Genomic DNA, 12726 nt, shown 5'->3' with positions numbered 1-12726 from the left:
CTGAGCTTATTTTAGGTTATTTATTATTTATTCTTGTTTAGAGGTAGCAAATCTAGAAGAAAATATTTTTTCTGGCAGAACCTAAATTAACAGTGACACTATTGCGTTTTATCGAAAAAGACTGCAAAATAGTTGGTTATGTAGCTTGCGGTAGATCTCGGTAAAAAATCGAGGGAAATCATAGAATAACTTTTCACTAGTAATATACATACGGGTAGTAAACCGATTATTTATAAAATTCACTTAAAATTAACTAATTATGTTCATATCAAATCAACTTTTAGTCACGTGATTAAGCTTGCTAAATGACGAACTCCACTACCGTTGAACGAAAATATTTTAGTACGGTTCCGGAAACTCTAATTAATACTACCAATTAGGGTTCAGATCTTTTTGGCCATCACAGAACCGGTTAATAATAACAATAATTAAAAAGTAGATCTTGTTTCTTTTCTCTTTTGAAGTTCCTATAATATTTATTATGTTGTTGTAATAGATATTTGCATTTTGAATTCAATATTTTAAGGCTTTTGTCTCAAATTCAACTAAGTTGGTTTATTTTGTTTGATGTGAAATTTAAGTTATAGTCTATAAAATGAATAACTTTGAATTTTGACCGTTATCTTTTACCAACATGGCAAATATAAAATTCCTCTGTCCAAAAAGTTACTGATATTCTTTAAAATGAGTGCCTGAACGAATCAGATAGGTAACTCTTTTTACTTTCGTGAAATAGAAAAGGAAAATAGTAAAACTAGTGACAGTTCTTCCTCTTTTTGCAAAAATCAACGCGAAATGTCATAATTGACAAAAGTAATATGTCATCAGCCTTTGACATTTCTAAATATCGGACCAATGCCGTCTCTAATAGAACAGCCCTGGAGCGAGATTTATGACGTCACGCTAGTTAGATACTACGGATTAATAAATATGTTGTAGAATACATGGAAAACATAATTATTCCTCGTACTTTTGGTTTGTATTTTAAAAATGATATAGTTTACATGAAATATACATAATATACAGTTAATAAATACACTTACGTTTATATATATATATATATATATATATATATATATATATATATATATATATATATATATATATATATATATATATATATACCTATTTGTAGTAATAAATACTTTGGCAAATAAACTATGAACCATACAAATGCAGCAAATGTTTTACAATATACAAATAATGAATAGGTACATAAGATAATGGGTAAAATGTAAAATATATTTTAAATTTTGGGGTTTGAAAATCGATCTAATTTAACATAAAACATTCAATATCTACTCATAGTGATATATTATTATTTGCATTCACAAAATTTATATGTATATTTTGCAAGCATCAATGTTCGAAAAATTATATTTGCAAATAATACAATATCATAGAAAAAAGGCATCAGCGATGGCTATGAAATAAAGATCGCTGTCATTTTATATGTAAAATTATTCTAAAATTTTTGATTTTCTTGGGATTTAGGTTCGGGAAAAACGTTGACTAAGTTTTCATTTGGTTTTTCATTATTTTTTTGGTTTAAAAGAAACGTTATAGGTAACGTTTATAGCCTTCATCAGTGTTGTGTCATATGAAAAAAATAGTGTCCAATATAATCCAAAAAATTACATATACGAGGAATAATTATGTTTTCCATGTATTCTACAACATAATTAATCCATAGTATCTAACTAGCGTGACGTCATAAATCTCGCTCCGAGGCTGTTCTATTAGAGACGGCATTGCATCAGCATGGCCGCAAGTTGCTAACCTAATAAAATTTACACTAGAAAAGCCCGGGGGAACTGTCAAATTCAAAGTTATTCGGTTCACAGACTATACCTATACTTTTTGCTTTACTTGTGTTCATGTTAATTTTCTCACGATTGATTACTTAATAATTCGATATTATTTTCATTAAAAATCTTAATTTTTTATCCATATTATTTTGAAAAACCATTCCTTGCTTTCTGATTAATGAACTGCACCACCATTGAACAAAAATTAGTCAGTATCGAAAGTACCGAAAAAAACGGGAAATCCCGGTTCCTAAGAGGCGCGGTACCCAAATTCCGAAAAACTAAACTCTGTTTTTTTTTCTCAAGAGAAACAGAAACAGATTTTTTCAGAAGAAAAGCAGATGACGCCCATACCAATCTATTTATTTTACTAAAAAAAGTTTCTAATATTTTTTAAGTTAACTATGGATGGGTTTAAAAATTAATCCGTCATGCGTCGTCTCTTGTTGTTTTTAACCAGTTTTATTGGTTTATTTAAAAAAAGACAGATCATATTTCAATTTCATTGGTTTGACGGAACGATGAACGACAAACGGGCGCCGATGCGTAAGAACTCGCCTTTAGATTTTTGAGGCTTGCCAAAGTCTTGCCAAATTATAGGTTATAATTTTGTGTCAACTTATGTCAAATATATGCGTTTTGGAAGATGATGCATTTTGATTCGTGTTATTACGTGTGTTTTGTGTCTTTTGAAGTCAAGTGAAGGAAAAATCAAGGGAAAATTAACTGTAGACCTAAAGCACAGTTTATAGTTAATACTCGCTGCCCAGGCAGAAAGTCTTATACACCAATAAAGTTACCATCAATAAAGTTTGTAACCCATTTCGCAATAGATAAGTGCATCTCGTATATGGTACAAGGATCGTAATTGTACTAAACAAACATATACTACTGGAGTAGCTGTAAAATATCGACATCACACGATAGGTAAATAATGGATTTTAGTACTGCAGAAAAATATGTTAAAAAAGGTACTGGGTTAAAAAAATTAATATTAAAGTTAATTAATCAACCTTTAAGGTATACAATTTCGTATGGTGTTATTATTAATAAAATAGTTTGTTTTATTTATTCATGTGGAGCATTACAAATTGTATTTGTACATAAGTTATTTATAAATATAATAATTAAATGCAGGAAGTTTTTTGAAGCTTGAAAGTAAGAAATAGTTCTTTTTTGTATTTTTTGGTATGTGGTGTTTTGTTCTTGTTTGTTTTTTTATTAACACATGCCGTTTTTTTAAATAAAATAACTCGATTAAATTTTACAGTTTTTTTTCACAATATTTTGAAGTAACTTATCAGTCATCACTTATCAGTCAAATTTTAAATATATTAATTTCCTGCTATGCGTTCCAGTTGTACCAACTTATTTCTTTGTAAAATAAAATAAACTACTTTAAAATTAAATTGACAGACACATCTGTCACTGTCAAGGATATTGTCGTTGGACAGACTATAATATACCAAATCGCGTTTTTTATCTCAAAAAATAAAAACGTTACAAAGGGTAAGCCACTTTTGTAAAACGCCCGGTATAACTTACCGAATTCCCAAATGCCCTTCGTTAACGCCCTCTTGTACAGTTGTATAACAACCAGGGAGTTGAGCAAATACGACTTCTTAAAAAACTCGGTCAGAATATTGTTCCTGGCCTGTAGATCGCTATCCGGCAACCCCGGAACGGGCCCGACGGGGGCACGTGGCCACTTATCACAGTGTTCTAACAAATGAAATGCTGCAAAAACAGTAAAACATTAAACCAGTCAGTGTACGCGTACTAGAAAAACACATAAAACTTACTGGGGCACACTAAAATTTCATAGGTTAGCTCGGGTTTGGTATATTGAAGTAGTTTGGCTATAAACAGGTATCGTCCCATCAAGGACACGTTTTTATTGATAAACAGCTGAAAGAAAACATGTTAAAGCTAGAATAATTAGAAACTAATTTTATCAAGGGTAGTTCCTCAATAAGTGTACAGGATGCCGGAAATTAGAAGTGATACGAGGTCAGTTAAAATGAGGCAAAGTTGCGTAATTTGATTGCAGCATAACGAGTTCCTGGTAATATATCCTACCAAAAATCTGTTCGCTATATCTTTCTAACACGTTAGTTCTTACAAAAAATGCCATTAACATGATTTTTTTTTTAAAAAGCAGCAACGAGAGTGTGAAATTTATTTTATTATATTCCTGCTGACAAGGTTTATGTTTGGGTCGAAATTTCTGTATGTAAGAAGAGTACAATGCTTTTGTAATGTACTAAACAAAGAGAGAAGAGTACAAACGTTGCCAAATATATTAAATAAACCGAGTAACTGTGCACATTGCTAAGAGACGTGGAAGGGGAAGTATTCGCAAGTTTTAAGGTGGCATTTTGAATTTTCAAATTGTGCAACTTTTTCTCCATTTAACCGACTTTGAGACACCCTGAACCAATTTAGAATACACGTTGTATATATCAAATTCCATCTAAAAAGGCGACAGACAATATAAAAAGTGGCGGTTTTTGTCTTTGTCTAGAAACCAGCGTGTTATTATTGTAATTTGTAATATTGTGTATTAATTAGTTGAGAATCAATATAGTTGATTAATAATATCGAGTGCATTATTTCTAAAAGAAAATATTACATGTAATATATTACAGAAATATATTACAGGATTTCAGTCATATCGCTGAAAAAAAATCACGTTAGGGCAGTTTGGTGTTAATAAAAACTCAAATTATAAAACAACCTAGCTTTTTGTATCGTTTATCGCGTATAATGTTTGGTTTAATCAATATAAATCAATATTTAAATCTTTAATATCAAAAAAAAAAGTTTTAGTTGCCGTAGCTTTGTCGTAGCCGGGGGTTTGAAATGCATTCATAATTTTCTGGTTCGGGATAAATGATGAACTCTTGTTAACTGATTCTGGAATAGATATTTTCAAATAGACAACGTAATATGGTGTTTAGTTTATAAAGTCGTGCGGTTAAAAGAAAACAATTGCTTAAATTTCGAAAAACGTTTAGAGAAAGAATTGACTTAAAATATAAAAAAATGTGAAATAAAACTTTTAGAAATGTGTATGTGTATATATGTATTTATATTTTTGTGACATTATTATTTAAGTGTCTTTTAAATCCTACCGTAGAAAATTTGTGTAAAGAACATTGACTGGATTTTTAGTGAAATGGCACTAGACCATTGCCTGGAAACTTAAATGGTGAAATTTTGATAAAATAATTTAGTACACACTAAAAACACGGTATGTCGCTAGTGGTAGGAAGAATAATTTTTAGAGGTTACTAGTTTATTTGGTTGCCTGTGATATGCATATACAGGGTGTTTCCTAATTAATCTAAAAAATAAAAAATCGTTAGAAAACGGATTAAGGCGGGCTCTTAATAAGTATATTTATTTTTTTCTCGACAACCGTTTGATGAACAAGAAAAACTCAAAAGATCAATCTTGTTGAAAAAGGATGGCCAGTCAAGAAAAAATATATTTTCTTTAAAAAAGCAGTGGTGTACCATTTATGTTAAGCAAAAAAATCGTTTTTTTTTAACACCCGCTAGATCAGAAAGGAAGTACTGTAGACCCAATGGTTATATAAAAATTGTTTAAAGAACACATGAGGAATCACACCACAATTTTTTTAGACTAATTAGAAAATACCCTGTATATTGTCAACTTGACAATGATTGCTGATAAATCAAAAAATACCTTTTCAGTGAAATAAGCCCGATTTTCGCAGGAAAAATTTTGATTTTTATTGAATTTGGGCCCGCGTCTGCAAATACCGGTTTGTTATTTAATTTTCTATCTATCTAAATTTTAAATATAGTCAGAAATAGTTTTATTATTTATTAACTGTAAAAATGGTGTTTTCTTGTTGTGTTGCATCTTGAAAAGAAACTAACGAAACTGCAAAAATGCACGTGTTTCCAAAAGACGATAAGGTGTGTATCTTGGATAAAAGAAAAATATATGGTATGTATTCGTTGTTTGATTTTTTTTCGTTCGCTTTAAAACCTATAAATCTCGGTCTATTCATTAGACAGCCAGTCGACTTACGATCATTTACATGAAACTCTGTAAAATAAATAAAAAAATAAACTGTAAAATATACATATTCTTATGTTTTATTAAAGTTACCCTGATATACTAATATATCAGAGTAACTTTAAAAATAAATCCTTTGAATTCAAGTATAAACATAAAAAACATTTACAGCAGAAAAGGTGAAGGCGCTGGGTAAAACGTAGTCTCTACTAAAAACACGGAGGGGCGCTTTGACCCAAAATTTTACTATTAAGTTTCATATCTATCTTAATAGTAGATTATTTTCTTTTATCTATGGCACTAGACAACCTGTTTAAAAATGTAACGTAAGGGTAGGTTTCATTTTAACATAATTCGTATTTATTTTTAGATTTATTTTCCTGTAACTAAACGTACAAGTACCTTGTAAGAAACCAATTAAATTTGGTCGCGTGTTAAAAAAAATCGACGCAATATTTTTAGATATTAACCTCCCTAGAATAATAACCAAGAACCGCCACTGCATTCTATTCAGAATGTCATTTCCTATCATATAAAGTAAAAAAATACCGAGGGTGCCATTTAAAATTCTTCCTTTCCAAAATCCACTTTTGAAAAACATCCGGCATCTAAAATTATTTAATAATAGGTATACTCACCCTCGACGTAACCAGACTGTCCCAATTTCGAAATTTTAACAACAAGTCTGTATAAGCCTGGACCAAACTATGTGCGTCTAATTCAAAGAGAAAGTTCATGGCAATCACCTCCAAAATTACCCTGAGATTGATGTCAGCGAAAATATCGTGAACTCTCGTTTCTAAAATAAAAATCGGTATCAATTTAATTTTCTATACGTCCAAGCCAATTTTTGATCAAGTAACTGCTTTTGAAGCATTCTTAAACAGCGTACACACTATACCAGAAACAACCCGAAACATGTCAAAGAAAAAAAATGAAAAGGTCGCATTTCGTCGCCCAACTTTGTACGCATTTCGATTTATTTCCAGTTGTCTTGACCAACTTCGCTTTGCCTCGACCTTTGAATAAGAAGACTAAGGAAGGAGTGTAATGCTATCCATGTATTCATGCATGGTGGGCGGAAAAAGGACTCTAGGGTGGGGATCCTTGACAGTTCTGTTTGACGATTCATTTGATACATTTAAATTTGATTTGAAATTTTGTGGATTTGTCAGTCTTTACGGAGCTTATTTTATGTTATTTATTATTTATTCTACTACTGATAGTTGTATAAAGGTAGTAAATCTAGATGGAAATTGTGGCAGAACTTAAATTAACAGTGACACTATCGCGATTTATCGAAAAAGACTCTAAAATAGTTGGTTGTGTAGCGTGCGGTAGATCTCGGCAAAAATCGAGTGAAATAATGGAACAACTTTTCGCTAGTAAGTGACTATATAATATACATACGTGTAGTAAACCGATCATTTATGAAATTCACTTAAATTAACTAATTATACATTTTTTCTTGCATTTTTGCTTTTATTAACTACTTGTCAAAGATTAGATGTCAAAGAATTTAGATACGTCAATTTGACTTAAGCCGGAGTCTCATGCATCCGAAATCCGATGACACGACGATCCGACGGTGCTCCTATTGGTCGAAATATTTTGACAACAATTTTTATCCGATAATTTTAACTAATCATCCGACGTCGTATAAAGTTAAATTTTGTTTAACTTTTGTACGATATCGTGTGTTTTTTAACCTCACTTTTTTTGAAAACATTTGTTTTTAAAAACAAGTTTAGTGGGAAGTGGGCAATTTCGGGATATTTGGCGAGGAAGTTATTTTTATAAGTGTTTCTCCAATAAAACATGACATGAATCTCTATTCAGCGCAGCAGAAAAATGTTAAAACTGTCAAATTTCGGAACGAACTTTCGGATGTATGTGACAGGCTTTTTTTATTTCACACGATAACTTCAAATTTCGGATGTGGTACCATCGGATTTCGGATGCATGAGACTCCGGCTTTACCTGCTTCAGTAGCGTATCGGATGTTTATGGTTATAAATAATTATTATAACTTATCTATTTTTATTAGAATTTTATATTTTTATAACAATTTTAATAACTACCAACATTTATTCACAACGTAAAATAAAAAAAAATATTGAGTCTACCCCACGTCCAAGCCACGTCTACCCTACATCATAGTTTTACATTTTTTAAATAAAATTAGAACGGCACTGATAAACCGGAATTTAAGTCGGCCATATTTGAGGCCCATCGCGGTGGACCTAAGATTTTTGATATGCTCCTTCCTTAGTCTTCTTATTCAAAGGCCTCGACCTACTTTCGATTCTTAAAAGCGCCTGAAAACTACCTGTGAGGAGAGCGAGGGGGATTTTTTAGCATTTTTTTGTCGCCTCGTTCAATTTTGTTTTGTTTTGAGCTATTTCCGAAACGTCGCGGTATCTGTTCCGAGGCAAAGGGTTTTTTCTCATAAATCTCAGTAAAATAAGTAAACCTCACGTTTCTAAAATAGCTGTTACGATGATATTTCGTTAATTACATCTCGTCTTAGTCTTATGTTATATTGATATATATTCCACATTCCACAGAATTAATATTTCAACACGCGTTTATTATACCGGGTGCGTCTCAAAAGTGGCTCACCACTATAACTTTTTTATTTTTTCAGATAAATAAACGAGATTTGGTATGTTAGTATATGACTTAAATTGCAATTGATTGATGTATTCAATTGTTTTTAGTCACTTCCGGTTTCACCGGAAATGACTATAAATTTTGATTTTTAAATGGCACCTTCGGTAATTTTTTACGTTATTCCATAGAAAATGACATTCTGAATAGAATGACATATCATATGTCAACTTTTGACATTCTCGCTTAATAAAAAATTGTATTTTAAAATTCAATCTAGGGTGCCATGGCTATGTTAAAAACACTAATTCTTCGCCAAGGAGCCTTGGAAAAATAGATTCTTAGAAAATGCTCTAATCGTATTTTTAATCATATCTCAATTTTTTCAAATGGAACAAGGGTGGCTCATTAGCATATTTGGAAACAGCATTTTTTTACGAATAATTTGATACCACACACTTGGTATTTCAAGTCAAATTTTCGTTACGAACCACAAGTTTTAATTCCAAATCAACCATATGCGAAAATGTCAAAAGTTGACATATGATATGTCATTCTATTCAGAGTGGCATTTTCTGTCGAATAAAGTAAAAAAATACAGGGGGTGCCATTTAAAAATCAAAAGTTATAGTAATTTCCGGTGAAACCGGAAGTAAAACAATTGAATACGTCAACCAATCCTAATTTATGTCATATACTAACATACCAAATCTCGTTTTTTTAACTAAAAAAATAAAAAAGGGGTGAGCCACCTTTGAGACGCACCCGGTATATATAGTAGATATTTAGGAACAAAACTTTTCACTTCAACTAGAATTACAATATTTTTATGATTTAATTTTATTATATTGAATTAGTATATAAAATTGTATATATGTTTGTTTACGACCTTAATTGATTAATAAGAGTAGTATTGCCTGATGAGTAATACTGGTACTTAATCATGTACTTACTCATCATGATGAGTAATACTGGTAACATTATTAACATATCCGCTTGGGAAAATTATTATTTGACCCGATGTCAACAAAAGTATTGTCCACGGACATTATTTAAAAGCAATGTTCTTTTATTGTTCTTAAGAGAAATCTGTAAACGATACTTTTATTAGCACCCAGCATGGTTTGATATACATCCATTGAACTAGTATTGATTATGAGGGACTTTGACAATTAAAACTAGAAAAACAAACCAAATTAGTAAACCAAACTTTGCTACAGACTACAGTTTAAATGTTACTTAGTTAAATATTAACTGTTACTAGAAATCGTCTTATTGCTGCCAAAAGTAACTAACTTACTTTTTATTACTTCCGAGAAAAACGCGTCTAAAGAATAATTACATTGCATAAAGTTGTTGTTAGTGACTATTCTGTATTAAAATACAGCATAAATAGCCAGAAACCGTAGTTAATGACTGTTTCGATGGATTCTCCGCTTCAATATATAGTTAGTTATTAAATTTTCAGGTTATTCGGAAAAATGTCAGTTAATTACTTTTGGCAGCAATAGGACGAAATAATAAATAATTAGACGATTTTTTAAATAATTGTGTGTATATTTTGTTTTGGTTTGGTTAGTTTATATTTTTTAATGCCTTTGAATAAAAAGATTAAGGAAGGAGCATAATGCTATCCATGTATTCATGCATGGTGGGCGGAAAAAGGACTCTAGGGTGGGGATCCTTGATAGTTCTGTTTGACGATGCATTTGACACATTTGAATTTGATTTGAAAGTTTGTGGATTTGTCAGTCTTTATTGAGTTTATTTTATGTTATTTATTATTTATTCTACTACTGATAGTTGTACAAAGGTAGTAAATCTAGATGAAAATTGTGGCAGAACTTAAATTAACAGTGACACTATTGCGATTTATTAACAAATTATTGAGTCTAGCCCACGTCTACCCTACATCATAGTTTTACACTTTTTAAATAAAATTAGAACGGCACTAGTAAACCGGAATTTAAGTCGGGCATATTTGATTCCCATCGCGATGGATCTAAGATTTTTGATATGCTCCTTCCTTAATCTTTTTATTCAAAGTTTAATGCTAAACTTATGGCGTTGATTTATCCACGTCAGTATATATATGATCTAGGAATATACTACAAACATTACCTATATCTCGAAGAAGGGCGAAAAAAACCCTAGCCATCGTCTGTCGCATTGCTCTCAGGTGAGCCAACGTCATAGAAATGAAGTTTTGGACGGTCGACGGGCTCTTGTACCTGTAGACCAAATCCAAAAACGTCCTGCCGTCTGCGTTCCTGATCGAATTTTTCAATATATAGACATCCTCTTCATTGATGTCTACTTGACTGATTTGCTCGAGGTAGAGATTGTGTAGACTCACGTTGAATTGGTACCTTTTATTTAAAGGTATTTTACCAAAAACTGGATGTTCGGGTAGCTGAAATTAGTGAAAAAAAAACATATTATCTCAATCAAGTGGCTAAAGCTTGATTTTCATGCATCCGATATCCGACGATACGATATTAATTTTATTGGTTGAATTTAAAGACTTTCATCGGATATACGATTTCCTTGTGATTGGTGCCATTTTATATTTTCATTTCCATAACGAGATTTCGCTGTTTTACTTATAGTCTAGGAGCTAGCAACGTTTTCGAGTGTGAATTTTAAGAAAGTAATATGAAAGTAGTTGCGAAAAATGTAATAATACTCTGTAAGCTCCGTCGCAAGAGATTTCTTGTCTAACCTATACTATTTTATACGATTGATGAGTCGCTAGAAAGAAAATATGTTTATAGAATCGCACTGCAGGCTATTCATTTAAAATAACAAAGATGCTCTACTACTTTAAGCATAATAATTAAGGCGGTTAGAGCAGGTGCTGTTATTCTTTAGTTTATTATTAAAAAAATCCTATCACCTGTTCTCCATAAACGTCTAATGTACCATGGCCGTGAATCGCCCTATACAGGGTTGTTTACCACATACGACACGGAGTATTGAAGCTAAACGATTATATTTTTACAAATTGTAAGTTTTGGGTTCGTTGAAGGACTATTAGAGCTACAATTTAAAAATATTTTTACAAGATATAGAGTGTCCCAAATAAGTAAAAAAATATTATAGTTGTATTTTTTAATGGAACACCCTGTATATTATTCTATTTTTAGATTCTACGATTGAAATAAAGGTAAATTTGATTAAAGTTTATCACACTTAAACCTTACCGTTTTTCAAATATTTTCAATTTTATGAGATTACAGTAAAAATTTTAATGCTTCATTTCTCCAAGGGTATCAAAGTTTTTATTACTAAATATTTACTGAAGTTTAACTATTTATTGATCAGATATTGTGTTGCAATAATAAACAAAATACTACCTTGTACAGTGTATTTCAACATTTATATTAAATAATTACTAGCTTTAAACGGCAATAACTTGTTTAATTTAAATGGAACACCCTGTGTATTTTACGAGAATCAGATGCACAATTTAATTGTCTATCAAATTGTATTATACCATTTTTTACCTATCTCTACTTGTTTTCGTACAAAATGCACTTTCTTATAATTTAGACCTCATTTATCGATATACCCATGGAATATTGACATTTTAGATTATTTTTAAAGATGTAACAAATTTTCAAAGAGTACAGATACTAATAGTATCGATATAGTTCGCTTAATTCATTAAAAAATAAAAAAAGAATTTCAATATTTTTTGTTAAAGAGGGTCAATTAATATGATCCCAGTATTCAAACTACATTAATCGACTGTTTACGATGATAAATAATAATTGATTCAAATACTAAAATAACTGAATTTTGTATGTATATTAGACAGTGTAGTAAAAAGTAACACCTTACAAATTTTATTTCATTTTTTTGACGAATGCTTATTTATAATAACAGAGACGTTCATTTTCATTATTATTAATTATTTATTGATTTCTGAGTCAAATTTTACCACATTTTTGTGGTAACCAATCCAACAAAACAATTTTAAGTATGTAATACCCTAATTTTTGGGCGGAAATAATGAAGGCATATTTAATTGGTATACTCTTTTACAAAGATTTAAATAGTTTTATTTTTGTAAACAAATGGGCTTGCAATTTTATATATTTTACCACCTGTACATTTTGTACATATGTTGCTTTAAAAAAATCTCAAATGTCAATATTCCATGGGTATATTGATAAACGAGGTCTAAATTATAAGAAAATTCATTTTCTACGAAAACTCGAAGAGATAGGTAAAAAATAGTATAATACAATTTGAT

The 12726-nt window shown here is 30.6% G+C and overlaps 1 protein-coding gene across 4 annotated transcripts in view; it reads right to left on the bottom strand.

Annotated features, from left to right (window-relative positions):
- Positions 1 to 12726, bottom strand: part of LOC115882684 — a 61439-nt gene that overhangs the window by 7155 nt on the left and 41558 nt on the right. For all 4 annotated transcript variants that reach the window (XM_030900883.1, XM_030900885.1, XM_030900884.1 and 1 more), the window contains 4 exons: positions 10590 to 10881; positions 6497 to 6657; positions 3611 to 3716; positions 3354 to 3545 (listed from right to left, as the gene is read on the bottom strand). In XM_030900883.1, the coding sequence (XP_030756743.1) occupies positions 3354 to 3545; positions 3611 to 3716; positions 6497 to 6657; positions 10590 to 10881 (751 nt within the window). The remainder of the gene's footprint in view (positions 1 to 3353; positions 3546 to 3610; positions 3717 to 6496; positions 6658 to 10589; positions 10882 to 12726) is intronic.

The sequence above is a fragment of the Sitophilus oryzae genome, unplaced genomic scaffold (genome assembly GCF_002938485.1).
Source record: "Sitophilus oryzae breed Bouriz unplaced genomic scaffold, Soryzae_2.0 scaffold_179_pilon_pilon, whole genome shotgun sequence".
Classification (NCBI taxonomy): domain Eukaryota; kingdom Metazoa; phylum Arthropoda; class Insecta; order Coleoptera; family Curculionidae; genus Sitophilus; species Sitophilus oryzae.
This window is presented reverse-complemented; position numbering and strand designations above follow the sequence as displayed.